Genomic DNA, 16,929 nt, shown 5'->3' with positions numbered 1-16,929 from the left:
TACACACACACACACGCGCACACACACACACGCGCGCATCTACACACACACACACACACACACACACACACACACACATACACACACACCTCATACATATGCTAGAACTTCACTGAATTCACAGCCGCACCAGCATCCGCTTCTGTATACATAGAAAGCAGCCATGGTAACAACTTGTTTCATTAAATGCTGCTTGAGGACTTGTTTGAAAACATATTCTTTGTTACAGAATGTCAGGAAGGACTAACCTACGGTTCTGGCTGTACGAAACAGTGTGCTGGTCGTCACTGTCTGCAGAATTCTCCCTGTAACACGAATACTGGGAGATGTGTGGGAGGTTGTCAGTCAGGATGGAGAGAACAAGACTGTTCACTAGGTAGGCTAATTGTGTAAACGCTGGTTTTATTATTAATTTATGAGTGCGGCGCAGTTAGAATTAAGCCGGTAATAAGTGTTCTCAAACAGAAATTTAGAACTGACAAAACTAACTACCATGATGTCTCTTAAAGATGCATTCCCAAAGTTGCCAGTGTCATATGACGCGATGTTTACAGACATTTGTGATAAATAGCTACATGTTAATTGATTCTACATATAACATTTGTATAATTATCTCGAGAATATCAAAATTGTAATGTGTTGCCACTGGGCTAAAACAGTGGTTTCCTTGATAATCATTTGCCAAAAAGAAAATAAAGTAAATGCAACGCGTATCAATGTCAACAGCAGCCAGACCTCTATCAAGATGAAGATGCAATTCGAATTTAAACTGTGGTGTAATGTGTTAACCTATTGGTCACCCTTATTGAATTGTGCAATAATATAAATTTATAAAATATATAACTATTTGTGTGTAATGTTTTGCAGTATCATCTTTACATTTCACAAAATTATTAAATATTTCAATTATTATACAAGTTTGATACTTCCCCTTTAATGCATTGTACATTAGCTATTTTTTAAATGCGTTTCTCGTAACAAGAACACATAACTGGGCTATTCGTGTTAGAAATTTGTTAAATATACTGGCTTTTCTATAGTCTAGCAAAATCAGGGTGTAGGGAATGAAATGGTGGGTTTTTTTATCATTATTAGAGCAAATATTAAAATATGTGTTTAAACAGGGTTGGCATTCGAGATTATATCTTTCTTCAAAAGCATCACTATACCGATATATATCAAATATTCTTTCTTATAAATCATATTTAGACAGTATTTCTGTTGGAAAGTATAAACTGATTTAACGAAACTTCGCATTGCTGCTCGTAGATTATTAATTGAAACGGGAACATGGGAAAACCCTAAACCAATTGCACTGGAAAATAGAAAATGTGTTATTTGATATTTAAAGAAAATGAATTCCATTCTAAACTTGTTTGTCGTATGTACATATCTATCAGACCTTACATACCAAAATATTACAAAAAATGTCCCTAGTGTGTTAAAATTTATAGAATTGTTAAATAACAAAAATGAACGAATGGTAAGACGGTTAGCTTTGTATTGTTATAAAGCCTTTGAAAAAAAGAAACAAAAATGTTTACAATTAAGTTTGCCCTGCATTTGATCGTGAATGCATAAGAAGAAAGTTTGTTATATTTAGTATGTGCATCTATAATTTAGTATTTATTTATTTTATAAACATCATGTTAATACTCATACGCGCCATGTCACTAATGTAACCGATTATGTGTCAATGCGATTTTACGTTATACAAGTTGTATACTAACAATATAGTTCTGTATATATGTATATATTATGTGTTCACGGCCCATTAGGCCTAATGCGAATAAAGTTATTATTATTCATAATATATTATATTCTGTAGCTAAGATATTGTGTAATAATGTCTGCTAGCAATCCAGTTAATCACACAGTTACCCTTTTTTTTTGTATTCCTGTCATACCTTAGTAAGTGGTTTCTTGGTCGTCTACAGAATAATAATCGGCATATTGGTATTTTGTTTCATAATATCTATCGTTTTAGTTTGTTACGCTGGGCGCTATGGACCTAGCTGTTCACTACAGTGTTCATCTCGACATTGTAAGACGAGCTCAACTTCAACATGTAATCCAGTAAATGGGTCATGTGACAATGGTTGTCAGTCTGGTTGGCAAGGCATCGACTGCACAGGTAATCATCGTAGACCAAATTAATTATAAAAAGGACTTGCTTTGACATATTTGTCATTTCCGGCAAAGTATTGCTTGGTGTAATCTACATGACATACTAGTACTAAAAATAAGAGGCAGAAATATGTATACCACTGACCTACAACATGTATGAGTCATATTAGTATTATTATTTATTATTCAGTTTCAATTTCATTAGTTGTTGAGTCTATTAAACATTATAATTGTCTTATGTATAAATTATGTAATGTGCATTTTGACAGTCTATTTACTGAATTAATTTTGTCTTTAATTTTTTGTTATTAAAATATTCACGTATATTTTATTGTTCGCTATATTTACACCACCTAAAATGTATCTAATAAAATAATAAATATATCTAAAGTGGATTGAAATGAATGTCTGAAGATCTATACAATATGGGATAAAAAGGATGAAAAGTAAACACATGTATGTCTTTGTATAACAATTAACTGTATACACAATCTAAAAGTCTAAATTTTGTCAAGCTGACTTATATACAGAGAAAAATTATGAATCATATTCCAGGTCCCTTTTCAATTATATTTGATTCAGTGAAATAATTGTATGTGACCTGTTCAATGAATATTTTTAATATCGTAAATTACATGTCACTCGTACATCCTAATATCGACTGTTTTCCGCATGTTCCTAACCTTAATGAGCAGTATTTTGTTTTATACTCATGACACATGGTATTTCAAATTTATACACACATCGTGTTTATCATTAGACTTTTATTCTTACACACCCGTCGGTGAGAACACATATACATGCTATAACATTTTAAAACATATGACTGGCTGCTATAGGAGATGACCAGGTTACCAATGACATACCATCCAATTAAAAAAACACGGCCGAATCGATCCCTCTGTGACGTACAATTTAACCTGAAATTGACTTGTCTGAGACACACTATAAATATGTTTATTTTGAAAAGGTGTTTAAATTTATTTTTAATCTGTTTTTCAAGATATGTAAAAACTAGAATACTACATTCCTATCCGTTACATAACATTTATCATACATAACATTAAAAAACGTATGCATCTCGATTTCGCTCGTTAGATACGTTTTGAAACTACCCGTCATAAGACAGATGGTATCGAATGGCCATACATGTAGTATTCTCTATCTATCACAAACTATGATACATAATTATGGTTTCTATTACAGATTGTAAAGGAGGACTGACTTACGGTAATTACTGTGACAAGCGATGTGCTGATCGCCACTGTCTGAATAACTCGACCTGTGCAGCTAACACTGGATTGTGTGTAGGAGGTTGTCAGCCGGGTTGGAAAGACGTCGATTGTTCAAAAGGTATGCAATGTGTGTGTATGTGTGTGTGTGCGTGTGTGTGTTTGTGTGTGTGTGTGTGTTTATACGTGTGTCTTTATGTGCGTACATGTGTATGTGTGTGTTTGTGTACAGGGGGAGGGTTAGGGGGTGTTTCTTAATAATATTGGTATACGCTATTGTATGTCTTAAGTAATTTGTTTTCTTTTCAGTTTGTCACTGGCCGTGGTATGGACCCAACTGTTCCCTGTCATGTACAGACAGACACTGTAGCGGACAGTCAGGCTGTAATAAGACTGATGGAAAATGTGAAACAGGTTGTCAGACACGATGGAAGGGTGTCGACTGTTTAGGTATATATACCTTGATGTGCAGCTAAATCCTTTTACGGGCCGGGACGTAGCCCAGTGGTAAAGTGCTCGTTTGATGCGCGGTCGGTTTAGGATCGATTCCCGTCGGTGGCCCCACTGGGCTATTTCTCGTTCCAGCCAGTGTACCACGACTGGTGTAACAAAGGCCGTGCTATGTACTATCCTGTCTGTGGGATGGTGCATATAAAAGATCCCTTACTGCTAATCGAAAAGAGTAGCCCATGAAGTGGCGACAGCGGGTTTCCTCTCTCAATATCTGTTTCATATCTCTGTATATCTGTGTGGTCCTTAACCATATATCTGACGCCATATAACCGTAGATAAAATGTGTTGAGTCTGTCGTTAAATAAAACATTTCCTAAATCTTTTTAATTGAAAGCTCTGCACGGAGGTAGCCGGGATTTTATATTAGGGGACCACCCACATTGTGGGGCCAAACACATTATATACGAGTCATGTTATGTGGCGACAGGAACATATATAACGTGATGGGGAAAAAAGAATTCTGATTGGGGAGAGCATTGCCCTATGGCCCCCGTCTGGCTGGTTTATGTGAAATAATTTGATAGTCTGTTTAAGGTAAATTTTGGAATTGTGGCCACTAATCCTTTGCATATATCATAAATTAATAATATAGACCAACAGTGGTCGAACTGAGTGAATGCAACATATTTCAGTCCTCAAAGTTCCGCTCTGAATACCATAATTTGGCCTATTGCTTCTTGTTTCTGTTTTTAAACAGATTAGTCTCTATTTTCTGTAGCATATAATAAACTTCTCTTTTATTTCAGTTTCCAAAACATGTTCCTTACACTGCCATATATAAGTTAATTTAGTAGGCCTGCATGAATTACAGATTTGGTCAATCAAAGGAGAAATGCATAGTTTTCGTGTAAATAAAGAACAACTCTTTAAACTATCTGGTTTACGGAGGGGGGGGGGGGGGGGGGGGGGGTTAAGTACATGTATACATCGTTTTATCCACACCATATTACATATTAGCTATGATGCGTTTATATTCTGGGGCGTAGCCAGAGAGAAAAAAAAAGCGCAGAGGCAAACCCAGGCCTGTAAAATAAATATCAGTCTCATGTGAAAAATAAAATAAATCTGGAGAAATTACGCTTGCCTCGTCTACCTCATGCTGGCTACGCCATTTATATTGATGATAAAACATATATCAGCCACCACTGGTAGTTCCCATAAATAGCATATTTTTTATCATGAACATTTATATAATTAATTTTGGAATTTACATGATATATGTACACCGAAAATGTAAGTATTTAGACCATATTGTTCAGTAATAGATTTTGAAGTTTAATATACCAAGTCATGCATGATTGTTTCAGAATGTAATGACAGATATGGCGCAAACTGTAGTCTAGACTGTAGGGTGAGACACTGTAAGAACAACAACTCTCTTTGTGATCCCCGGACTGGAGAGTGTGTTAGAGGATGTAAACCTGGATGGATGAACGCAACCTGTACTCAACGTAAGAATATATTTAGATTTAAATAAGTGGCATTTTTTGGTGAGTGTTATGATTATTGACACTTTGATAAGTAAATCAAGGGAAAATGTTGCCAAGTAATTAATTTTGACTGTATTGTTCCGATTTTCATTCACTACGAGTTTTTCGTTTTCTATTACTGAAAATAGAAAATGAAATTTACCCTTTTGTTCATAAATATGTTTGGATAACCATCTTGGCAATATCATAATAATGTTATGACTATCCAAAACCCACGCCGAAGCTTAAGTATTATGTCTATTATCCATCTGTTGAAATCAATACGATGGCGTAGATATATTCCAGCCAATGAGCTAAGCGACATCTTTAAAGTACATTTTAATTTTCTTGTAACAGCTTCAGTTATAATAAATATATAGTGTAATATAAATCATCATTAAATGTGTTTTCTGATGTCAGTTCCTTTGTCAGTATGTTTATGTCCTTTTACGTTTTGAGGCATAACAAAAAAGAGGCTTAATATAGGATTTCGTTCTACACGAGAGAGTCAAAGCGAGCACCATGTTTATTTCCGGTGGAGGTCTACTTAAAAAGGTATGTGAGGTGTCACCATAGGTTATAGTTTAGTAGGAAGATGGAGATCCCATGCACCCCCACGATATATTTTTCTAACTAAAATTTTGGTAATCCTCAGTGTCTAGCAAAATAATTTTGATGTTCCCAACAGGAAATATTGTCCCATGGGTCCTTGTGGCGGCCATATTGGCCGCCATTTTAGATTCTTGACGAAAATTGTTAATCGGCATAATTTTTGAAGCAGACATCATACAGAGACAAATGATACAATTTGTCTGCATAATTTTGGCATGAGAAATTGATTGAGAGGGTTGTTTTTATGATTTAAATAAGACAGATGCATTAAAAGTAAAATACAAATATGAAAAAAGTCACTTTAATTTGCCCGAAAAATATTTTTGCATATATACCAAAGTACAGGATTCATATTAAATCTGGAATCAACTAAAATTGATAGCACTTAGAATAAAATAGCATAAAATAAGTTCAATAAATGGAACTATTCTTAGATATTATTATTGTGTGCAACAGAATACGCTACAGAAATAGTAAACAATGTTACTTAATTCGTGTCGCTGCTGATTATCTAGTTATCATCATAAAGAAAAGCATCATAATCAGTCTCAATGTCTTCCGCTTCCTCATTCTCCTCCACCTCGTGTACAGTTTTTGTTATAAATCAAAGAGGGAAGGTGGAAGGATAGGGCCACATGACCACACTGGCTCCAGGATATCCTCCTCCGTTCTTTCCCAGCCTTGTCCAGGATGTTTCCAATTAGTAAGAGTACGACAATTCCAAGATGCCCGCTAGACAAAATGTCTTAAAGGGTAATATTTTGGGGAAGTATTGGGTAAAAGTGGATAACACGGATTTTTAAGACAATTTGAACATCTGATTCCAAAATTCATGCTTACTAAGCTGAATTTTTAGTTCTTGACATTCTGAATCCTCTTCACCCCCTCCAAAAAGGCCGCCATATGACAAACGTGTAATGGCAAGTTTACATCATAATTTTGTAATATTTTTCTAATATTTTTGTAATTTTGTAAATATATATGTGGAAATATAAACAGTTGTATTTTAATGGTTAGCCTATATATTTGATTTAAGTATTTGTATATGTGCATTGAAATAAAGATATTTCAATTATGAAATACACATGTACATTGTTATCTGAATGTTTGAAATTAATACTAATTTGAAAGACTTGCTTAAAATTATATCCTGTTTTACAACAAAGCCGTAGTACAGTTAAAATAATTAAACGTTGGTGTATGGAAATGGTCTCTATTCTGTTATTGTTCACTCGAGCCCAGCATGATGGCATTTGTGACCTACATATCCACTCCTTTAGTCTCATGTCGCTGTACTTCATGCGTTATGATCATTACAACTATGTCAGATGGGGTCCTATTTATCTGGCAGCAATGCACCCGCTTTCTTTGTATGTGATCAGCTTTCAAAGATGGTAATTTTATTGTCAAGCGTGCTGCCCGTAGATTCAATCAGGTGGACCCTGATCAAGCACAGGGGTGGCTAAATTGCACTGGCAAGAAAGGTGGTGGAGTTGTCGGTATCACAAAGACAACGTCAGCTCTGTGTAGGCGGACCCTTTCTTACAACCTGTGATCTCAAATAACAACTGAAACAAATTCAATGTACGAATTATGACCTGGTCACACTCTTCATCACAATGAGGGTACAACAGCAACACAAACACGGGAGAACGAAGATAAGGAATTATTGGTCTATACATTCCAAAGATTCAGTGTGTTTTCCAATGATGCACAGTTCGCTTCACTCCAAAATTTTGTGACGAAAGATGTAACAACTGAAGCTATAAAGAAGTCATTACTTGGTGCCAAACGGTTCGGTCAAAAACACCTTGACACATTTGTTCAAGAGTGATGCAAGCCAATCGTCTCCATTCAGCATCCACTGCTTAAAAATAATGCATCTACATTTGCATCGCTGTATACTGTAGTCAAGGACAGCAAAGAAAAAGGCAAAACGACTATATTGAAAGTAGACAGAAATGTCCTTCAGCTGGCCGACCTGTAGATATGTCCACTATACTGAAACATGAGCTTATGCCAGTACCTCTAGCACTTGCTGAAATTAATGGCACCCTTCGCACTGAAAACAAGTCAGTACTGGCTGATATATTAACAGAAGGTATTGAATGCCCTGAAACAATTAATCATCAAGATAAAACATCATGCCTTATTATAGATGGTCAAGCACTAGTTGTTGGAATTGGAAAACCTCCTAATGCAGTGACTTTTGGTGACCTAGGAAACTTATGTATCCGGGCAGTACTGCAAAGTGGTACCAGCTATCAAACAGTGGATGTCATTTTTGATAGATATTGGAAAGAGTCTACCAAGTCTAACACTAGAGTAAGACGCAAAAGGAATGTTCAACCAATCGCACATGTTGTAGAAGACCCTGATATACCCCTACCCCAAACAAACTGGTCAAATTTCATGGCTTTACAAGAGAACAAGGCCGATCTTGCCAAATTCTTGTCTGATGAACTGCTTGCTAACGCACCGCATCATACAGGAAATTGTTGTTGCTGGCGGATTTGTAGATGGACAAGAAGTTCAGTCGTCAAACATCACAACCGATTTAGCTTCCCCGAGGGCTGCATACGAAGAGGCCGATACTAGGTGGTGTTGCATGCTATCCAGAGCCGATTCAATACGGTTCTGTATCATCAAGAGATATGGATGTCCTTGTGCTGTTGGTGTCCCATTTCCCTCGTGTACAGTGCAGGAGCCTCTGGATGATGATAGGCACGTTAAAACGAAAGAGATATATACCCATCGAAAACGTATTCAACAACTTGTCAACAATTTCAGCAACATCACTGGTTCCTTTCCATGCGCTTACTGGATGCGATACGACTTCTTACATATTAAATCACACGAAGCGTTCATCATGGAAGGTCTTCAAAGCGGACCATCACTTACTCAGTGGCTTAGAAGAAGGTGAACTCACAGATGCCATCAGAAAATTAGCAGAGAAATTTGTGTGCCGAATATACAGTGTAAATCAAACTGACTCAGTTGATGCAGCACGACATGTTTTGTTCTCCAAGGCCACGAATACTATGTAGTTGAGCCAGCTTTTCAGTGGCAAAGCCCTTGATCTCACAGAGTGGTGTGAAATCGTGATGCTGAATGCCATTAACATGTAAAATACAGTATACAGAAGGACGTTTCCGTAATTCTTCTGACCCATCACCATCATCACTTTTGTGTTTCTTTGACTTTGGCATGATTATTCACCACCATACTATTACTATGCTGTGGTTGATAGTTGATTATTAGTTACCGTCACCAGGTCTAGCTAATTACTCAATAAGCATTTGGATCATGTAGTACAAATGTCTTTTCGTATGTAAAATGAAACAATTTGGGACAAATATGTTAGTATTTCATTTATGGGTATATCCTTAACTACAGCCTGACTTTCACAGAAATGAAACATTTTCCAACACAAAATGAATTCCACTATATCTGATATTTAGTATGTATAAATACCGGTACAAATACCGGTATTTGATACGATTTATGGTGGAAATTAAACTGACATTTACATAGTTTTGTAATTCCTCTGAATCAATGTTTCATACCAAAATTATGTAGAAAAATGGTATCATCTGTCTCTGTATGGTGTCTACTTCAAAAGTTAAGTGAATTATCGATTTTCATCAGAAATCTAATATGGCGTCCAATATGGCCGCAAATGGACCACATGGGACAATAATTCGTTTTAGGAACATAAAAATTCATTTACTAGACACTCTGAGGATTACAAAAAAAGTAAGTTAGAAAAATATATCATGGGGGTGCATGGGAACCATATTTTCCTACTCGACTATTATTACATATTAAGGGAATACGAATTTGAAGAAACAAGTAAATTTTCAATTCTTCATAAATATTATCTCTATAGATTTAAATTGTTTGTAGGATTATTTATAAACACAGACAACACACATAATTAGCTAAACAAACAAAACACACATTTTTCATAGCTGACCTCCACTGTGAGGTTTCATTAAATGTTAAGGGTATACACATTTGAAGAAACAAGTACATTTTTAATTCTTCATAAATATTATCTCTAACGTTATACTTTCTTTGTGGGATGATTTATAAACACAGGCAACATACAGAATTAGCTAAACAAACACACACTCACGTACATTTTCAAAGCTGACTTCCACTGGAATATGATGCAACACATCATCCTAAATGGAAAATTATGTTGGTCACTTTGGCTAATTCACTGTGGTGTTTGTGTTTATAAGTAATCCCATATAAAAGGTATGTTTATTTTTTATATTTATAACAAAATGTGTACCCCTTAACATTCAATAACCACTGGTGACACGCACATACTTTTCAAGACGACATCCACTAGAGCACATCATCCTACATGGTGTTAGGTTTGACTCTCTCTGTGATAGAACGATATCCTATTTGAAACCACGTTTTTGGCTAGAAACATCTGGTGAACCCCGACACAATTTCCATGGGTGACCTCCACTGGAATATGATGCAGCACATCATCCTATATGGAATAACTATGATGGTCGCTTTGACACTCGGATAGAATGAAATCCTAACAATGTGGACTTTGCCTCCAGGCTATTAGAATACCGATGTCATTGCACTGTATTATTCTTTGATCGATAACAGAACTGATCCTAGTGAAAAAGGGTTGGGTAACATATTTTGGATTTCGTAAAATATACTTTTCATAGCAATATTACAATATTTGTAATATATTGTGTGTGTGTGTGTGTGTGTGTGTGTGTGTGTGTGTGCGCGCGCGCGCGCGTGTGTGTGTGTTGTTCGGTTATATCTTGTATGTCTTATTTAATTGCAGAATGTGCTGAAGGCTTTTATGGGGATGGATGTTCAAATCAATGTGAAAACAGAAAATGCTATATTAATGGAACGTGTGATTTTCAAACAGGCCAATGTTCCAGTGGATGTCAAGCTGGGTGGGAAGGACAGTCGTGTACTAGTGGTGAGTAGGCTACACACCATTATCCATTGCAAAATTTTAGTATGACATTACATGTTTCTTACGTGATATACATATCAATGCCACTACTATCGTCTGTACACAATTTGTTTTATTTAGTTTGTGTTTTTTCTTGTTTCTTTGGGTTAGCTTAGTTGTTGTTTTGGGGTTTATTTTTTTTCGTCTTTTTCAGAATGTACCAATGGAAAATATGGTATGAACTGTACTGACACTTGTGGAGAATGTGCACATGAACTATGCGATAGAGTTACTGGGAATTGCACAGGCGGTTGTAGTGATGGATTTGAAGGGCACCTGTGCAAGGAACGTGCGTATTTTGATTAAATAATTCATTTGGCAGGTGTCACTATATTATGTTACAAATATATATTAATAATTGCTTGGTACACTTTCTGTTTCTTATTAAGTTAACTTAGTTTGAAACAAAACGTGTTGGTTTTTGTTTAGTTTTGATTTGTTGCAGTTGTCTTTGTTGTCATTTTTGTTTGTTTGTTTTTGTTTGTTGTTTCCCCTTTTTAATTTGGTTTTTCTGTTTGTTGTTTGTTGTTGCTGTTTTTGTTTCCATTTGTATGAAAATACCTCAAAACGTTTATCTGCCATTTATTTTGGTTGCATGACCATGTACTTGAAGTGAGTGTACAAAACAAAATGAAAACTTATAGCCCTTTATTGTTTTATTTTTAAGGTATTATTGCTCCACCTCTAAAGACTGGCTTGATTGCTGGAATTGCCGTTTCCGTCCTGGTGGTGATCCTGTTGGTTGTGATTATAACTATTGTTTTGATGAGGTATTCATCTATGTTCTTGTACTTGTCATACTTGTTGATTTTCTATATAACTGTCTTGAGTAAAAAAAAAGTTTTTATATATATATATATATATATATATATATATATATATATATATATATATATATATATATTCATTCAAATTTGTTTTGTTCTCTTTCAAATGCAGGGTGAAAACGTATATAACCTCACACACCCCTATAGGTTTTGAGTTGGAGGGGCCACCTCACCCGTTTCCGACGCCTTCTAATTATACATTCCATAAATAAATTAAATGAAATAAAATTGATAAATACTCGAAACTAGTGGGAATAATTATTAGCATACATTATTTATAAATCTTTATTCAGACGACGGAGAGGGTTCAAGGCTGAAAGTCGAGAAGCTATAGTCTCTAGCGATTCTGTCAAAGGGACTCGTCCAAGAGCTAAAAGAGAAACACGTGAGAAAAACTGTTTTCATAATTATGTTGAAATGTATCGTAAAGTGAGATTGTGTGTGCGTTGTGGTATGTTTGTGCTTGTGTATGAATGAATTGTATGTATGTACGTACGTACGTCTTTCACAACTTACAACATTTCGACAAGCGTATAAAACATGCTCTATTTGATGACCTCTCCACTTTTCGAAATGTACACTAATAATATGAAGGTTTGTAAGGGCTACTTTTATCAACATTTTGATTTGTTTTAAAGGCGTACTCTGACATTATCTTCTCCCGAACCCCCGTTGCGTACCGGTTGTATGCACATAAGGAAATTCGATGATTGTGAACGACATTTTATCTTTTATATCAGAGGAAAGGAGTGAATACGTCAATGTAGCTTTCACCGCTCGACCTGTACCTGAAGGAACCGAAGATGTGAAAGACGAGAAGCCGGTGAAGAACTCGGCTGTGCGGCTGAGTGTTGCTGATTCCACAGAAGAGTTGGACGAACTAAAAGACGACGATGAGTCACCAGGATCTGTATACTACAACATTTCTGACTTCAGCCTTCCTGAGGGCGGAGCGCCGGTCGGTGAACTGCTCAGTATTTTAAACAAGATCAGACACCAACCCGGTGAATTTGAAACAGAGTACAGGGTTTGTGTTCAAGCTACAGTTTCGTCGCATCATTTATTAATTCACAATACAAGCACTACTAAAGTTTGATAAATTTGTGTTATCGCTTACTATCATTTAATTTCAACTTATTTTCGTGCTTATATCCAAGTAAGGTTCAAGCACACTGTCCTGGGCACACACGTCAACTATCTGGGCTGTCTGTCCAGGGCAGTGAGTTAGTGGTTAGTGAGAGAGAAGAGGGTGTAGTGGTCTTACACCTACACATTGAGTCGTTAAAACTCGCTTTGGGTGAGAGCCGGTACCAGGCTGCGAATCCTGTACCTACAAGCCTCATGTCCGATGGCATAACCACGACACCACCAAGGCCGATGCTTAGTATTAAAGAGTATCGTCAACTGCCTTCATACACTTGTTTCTCGGTGTTACCATACAACTATCAGTGTAACATCCTGCAAAGGGAATTACCAAATGTTTGACATAAAATAGCCGATGATTAATTCACCAATGTGCTCTAGTGCTGTCATTAAACAAAACAAACTTTAAAATAAACGTTTTTCCTGCAAAAGATCTCCTGGGGGTAGCAGTCCTCTTGTACTCGAGGAAGTTGATAATATTGTGTGGTCTTAAAGGAATGATAACCTCACTTAATATGGAATTATTTCAAATGTATGGGGACTATAACTATGATGTGACACCCGTTACTATATGGACACTTGCTATCTTCTGTGGAAAGTTTAGGCCAATGGGTAATATATTGTTAAAATATCAACCCATTCGATGCGACGGGAGGGCAACACGTGCCACATTTGTTTATCTTACAATTTTAAATATACTTCTTTCACATTCCACTGCGCATGTGCCCGTTGCGGAGTTACTCGAGGACGCAAACCGCGAGATTTCGCGACATCTCGCCAAAATAGACCTATCTGCAAATTGGGGGGCAAAAGCAATGGGAGGCCACGACCATTGTTCAATTTTTAACTGTTCCAACCGCATATGTCCGGGAAATTCGTTATCCTTCCATCGATATTCAGCCAATGGATATCGGAAACGATTGTGGGTAATCGTTTCACGTAGAAAACGATTTTAATGTTAATTTAAGTACGAGGGTTTGTTCGGCACATTTTGTAGGAGGGAAGCCAGTGAACGCATAAGGGACCAAAACCTTACCGGTTCTGTACAGGACGTTCCTACACAGGGCGGTCTAGTATACTTAGATATGGTGGAAAACACATTAACAGTAAAGAAAATAAATATATATTTTATATATAAAGAAAATATATGTATATTTCGGATTATACTCAATAAAATATATAACGTGTGCGTGTGTAAATATATTAAAAAACATATGTAGTCAGGACAGCTCTGTACAGAACGTTCCTATACAGGGCGGTTTAGTATTCTCTACTTAGATATGGTAGTAAACAGTAAATAAAATAAAATAAATATCTATTTTATATATACAGAAAATATATGTATATGTCGGACAATACTCAACAGAATATATATATATATATATGAACTTTTAATGTTATTATTACTCAGTATGTTTCAAATTTAATTATAAGTATTGTCTGTTATTACTTTACGTTCATCTAGGTATGAACAAAAAAATCATCCGCAAACTTATGTGAGAACGGCTTCGCCGATTCACAAAATTTACGGATGATTTATTTTGTTCATACCCCGATGAACGTAAAAGACATAACAGACACTCCTTAAATAATAATAATAATAATGATATATAAATATATATAGAGTGATGACGGCTCTGTACAGGACGTTCCTACACAGGTCCGTCTAGTATTTTATATACTTAGATATGGTGGAAAACACATTAACAGTAAAGAAAATAAATATATTTTGTATAATACTCAATGCGTACATGTTGACACTGTATAAAACTTGTGTATGGGTAAACAGAACGGCACCTACCTTCAACCCCCCCCCCCCCCCCCACATCCCCCTTTTTTAAATTCCCACTTTATGGATATACATGTAACAGCATAAAAATCTCTTCTTTTTTTTAACTTTTCCCAATTAGATGCACACTAAGAAAAATGCAACAAAACACCTTCTGATATATATATATATATATATATATATATATATATATATATATATATATATACAGTCAAACCTGTCCTAGCGGCCACCTGTACTTAGCGGTCACCTGCCTTAAGCGGCCACTTTTTTCCTCCCAAACGATTTATAATGTAAATGCACCTGTAATAAGCGGTCACCTATCTAACGCGCTCCACCTAAATCTGATCCCAAATCGCTAAAATACCTGCATTAAGCGGCCACAGTAAAGTTTTACTCTTATATAAAAGGGATATTTTAACAACAGCGATAGTTGCAACAAATAACCGATCTTCACACCTTCAGGAATAATAGTACCCATTCAGTCCCGACATCTCCACTGTGTATCAATTAAGGAAGTATGAATCTGACATGCATCTAATTGCCTCTGGGCAGGCTACGCTTGACATTTGTAGATTCACTTACTATAAGTCGGAATTAAATAATTAAATGGAAAAAGAAAACAAACTTGTGGAGAACGGTTAATTTAATATATTCTATTTGCATTATTTTTGAAGGAGACAACATGTCAAAAGTTGATTTATAGTCAACTATGAAGCACACATCCGTTAATTAGCAGTACAGACGGTAAAACAAGAAACAACAACAAATGTTTTAAAGACTATATATGTGGCAACCTGTACTCAGCGGCCACCTGTCTTAAGCGGCCACGTTTATCTACTCCTTTGTGAGGCCGCTTAAGACAGGTTTGACTGTATATATATATATAAAGCACACATCCGTTAATTAGCAGTACAGAAGCTCCATTATTATTACTGACCGTGCGTTCTGTTTTTCCCCCAACTCCAACCCACCGCCACCAGTGATATCAGGTTAGGTAAGACCTCGACAGTTCATACTTACTCAGTTGTCTTGACTTAATAACATACTAAGAGTAGGCCTGTTCATTATATCGTCATATTTACGTCATAATGCTGGTGAATAATCTTAAACATTAACAGTGTGTATACGTGCGATATGTTTACGTGTCAAATTAAAAACTTCACAATGTTAAAGTTCAATAAAGTCAAATAGTGTTGATACCAGGTAGTTTTCAGGAATAAATATGGTAATGGCAATGTCAACATTCCATCTGAAGCCCATCACAGCCCACATGACGCGATCCATAGCACGTGCACAGCACCAATGAGGCAAAATTGGTGTCGCACGTGCCACTGGTCATGTGACTACAATGGCACACGTGTTTTCATCTTTACTTACTCATTGTAGTCTGAGAAAACGAAAAAACACATTGAAACGATATTTGTTACGACCTGCGTAAATGTAGCCGACGTTGCAAGGGAGTATGATCTGCACACATTAATACAACAAACAAGCACCACAGTTGATCTTCCCAACCGGTAAACCACGTGTGACGTCACAGGCAGATGGCCATTATATTGTGTTACGACACCTCCGCAAACTATTTAACAGTGACCACGAATACACTTTTCAGACGTCGGGTGTCCGCACAAAGGATTCGAAATTGGCTTCAAACAGCTCATCTCCATGCACGGCGCCCATATGTTTGACCCATTTTGTCGCAATTACAAGGACGTCAACGTCAACTGTTGGCACAACAGCGTTTGCGATAGACTCGGAGGGAATGGAATAGAATCGTATTTAGCGATGAATCAAGATTCACACTGCGATTTGCTGATGACAGGCAGAGTGTTTGGAGATGACGTGGTGAATGGCATGCTAAGCGTTGTATCATTGAAGTTTACAGATTCGAAGGTGGAAGCGTAATGGTTGGGAATGGCTGTTTTCGACGTCTTGTCATCCGTGGCAACCTATACGCTGATGCATACCACGAACAGGTGTTAGCCCAGGAACGTGTGCCTTTCATGGCAGGTCATGGTCCAGGCCTGATCTTTTAGTACGACAACGCAAGACCCTACAGGGCCATCTTGACATGGTATTATCAAGGTCCCCTGACTTGAATCCCATTGAGCATGCCGGGGATGTGCTGGGAAGACGACTGCGCACTCTCAAGAACCTTCCACAGACTTTGCAGGAACTTGGTGCCTCATTAGTGGAACAATGGCAC

The 16,929-nt window shown here is 36.6% G+C and overlaps 1 protein-coding gene across 1 annotated transcript; it reads left to right on the top strand.

Annotated features, from left to right (window-relative positions):
- Positions 1 to 229: 229 nt before the first annotated feature.
- Positions 230 to 16,628, top strand: LOC121366513 (multiple epidermal growth factor-like domains protein 10; the record flags this gene model as incomplete). The annotated part of the gene is made up of 11 exons (XM_041490931.1): positions 230 to 376; positions 1,988 to 2,134; positions 3,334 to 3,480; positions 3,669 to 3,809; positions 5,180 to 5,323; positions 10,782 to 10,925; positions 11,116 to 11,250; positions 11,629 to 11,731; positions 12,082 to 12,173; positions 12,529 to 12,762; positions 16,336 to 16,628. Coding segments are annotated over 11 exons (1,727 nt in total), but the record flags the coding sequence as incomplete, so codon positions are not given.
- Positions 16,629 to 16,929: the final 301 nt, after the last annotated feature.

The sequence above is a fragment of the Gigantopelta aegis genome, unplaced genomic scaffold (assembly GCF_016097555.1).
Source record: "Gigantopelta aegis isolate Gae_Host unplaced genomic scaffold, Gae_host_genome ctg6007_pilon_pilon:::debris, whole genome shotgun sequence".
Lineage (NCBI taxonomy): Eukaryota > Metazoa > Mollusca > Gastropoda > Neomphalida > Peltospiridae > Gigantopelta > Gigantopelta aegis.
Note: the sequence above shows the minus strand (reverse complement) of the source record. Positions and strands in the feature narration are given on the sequence as shown.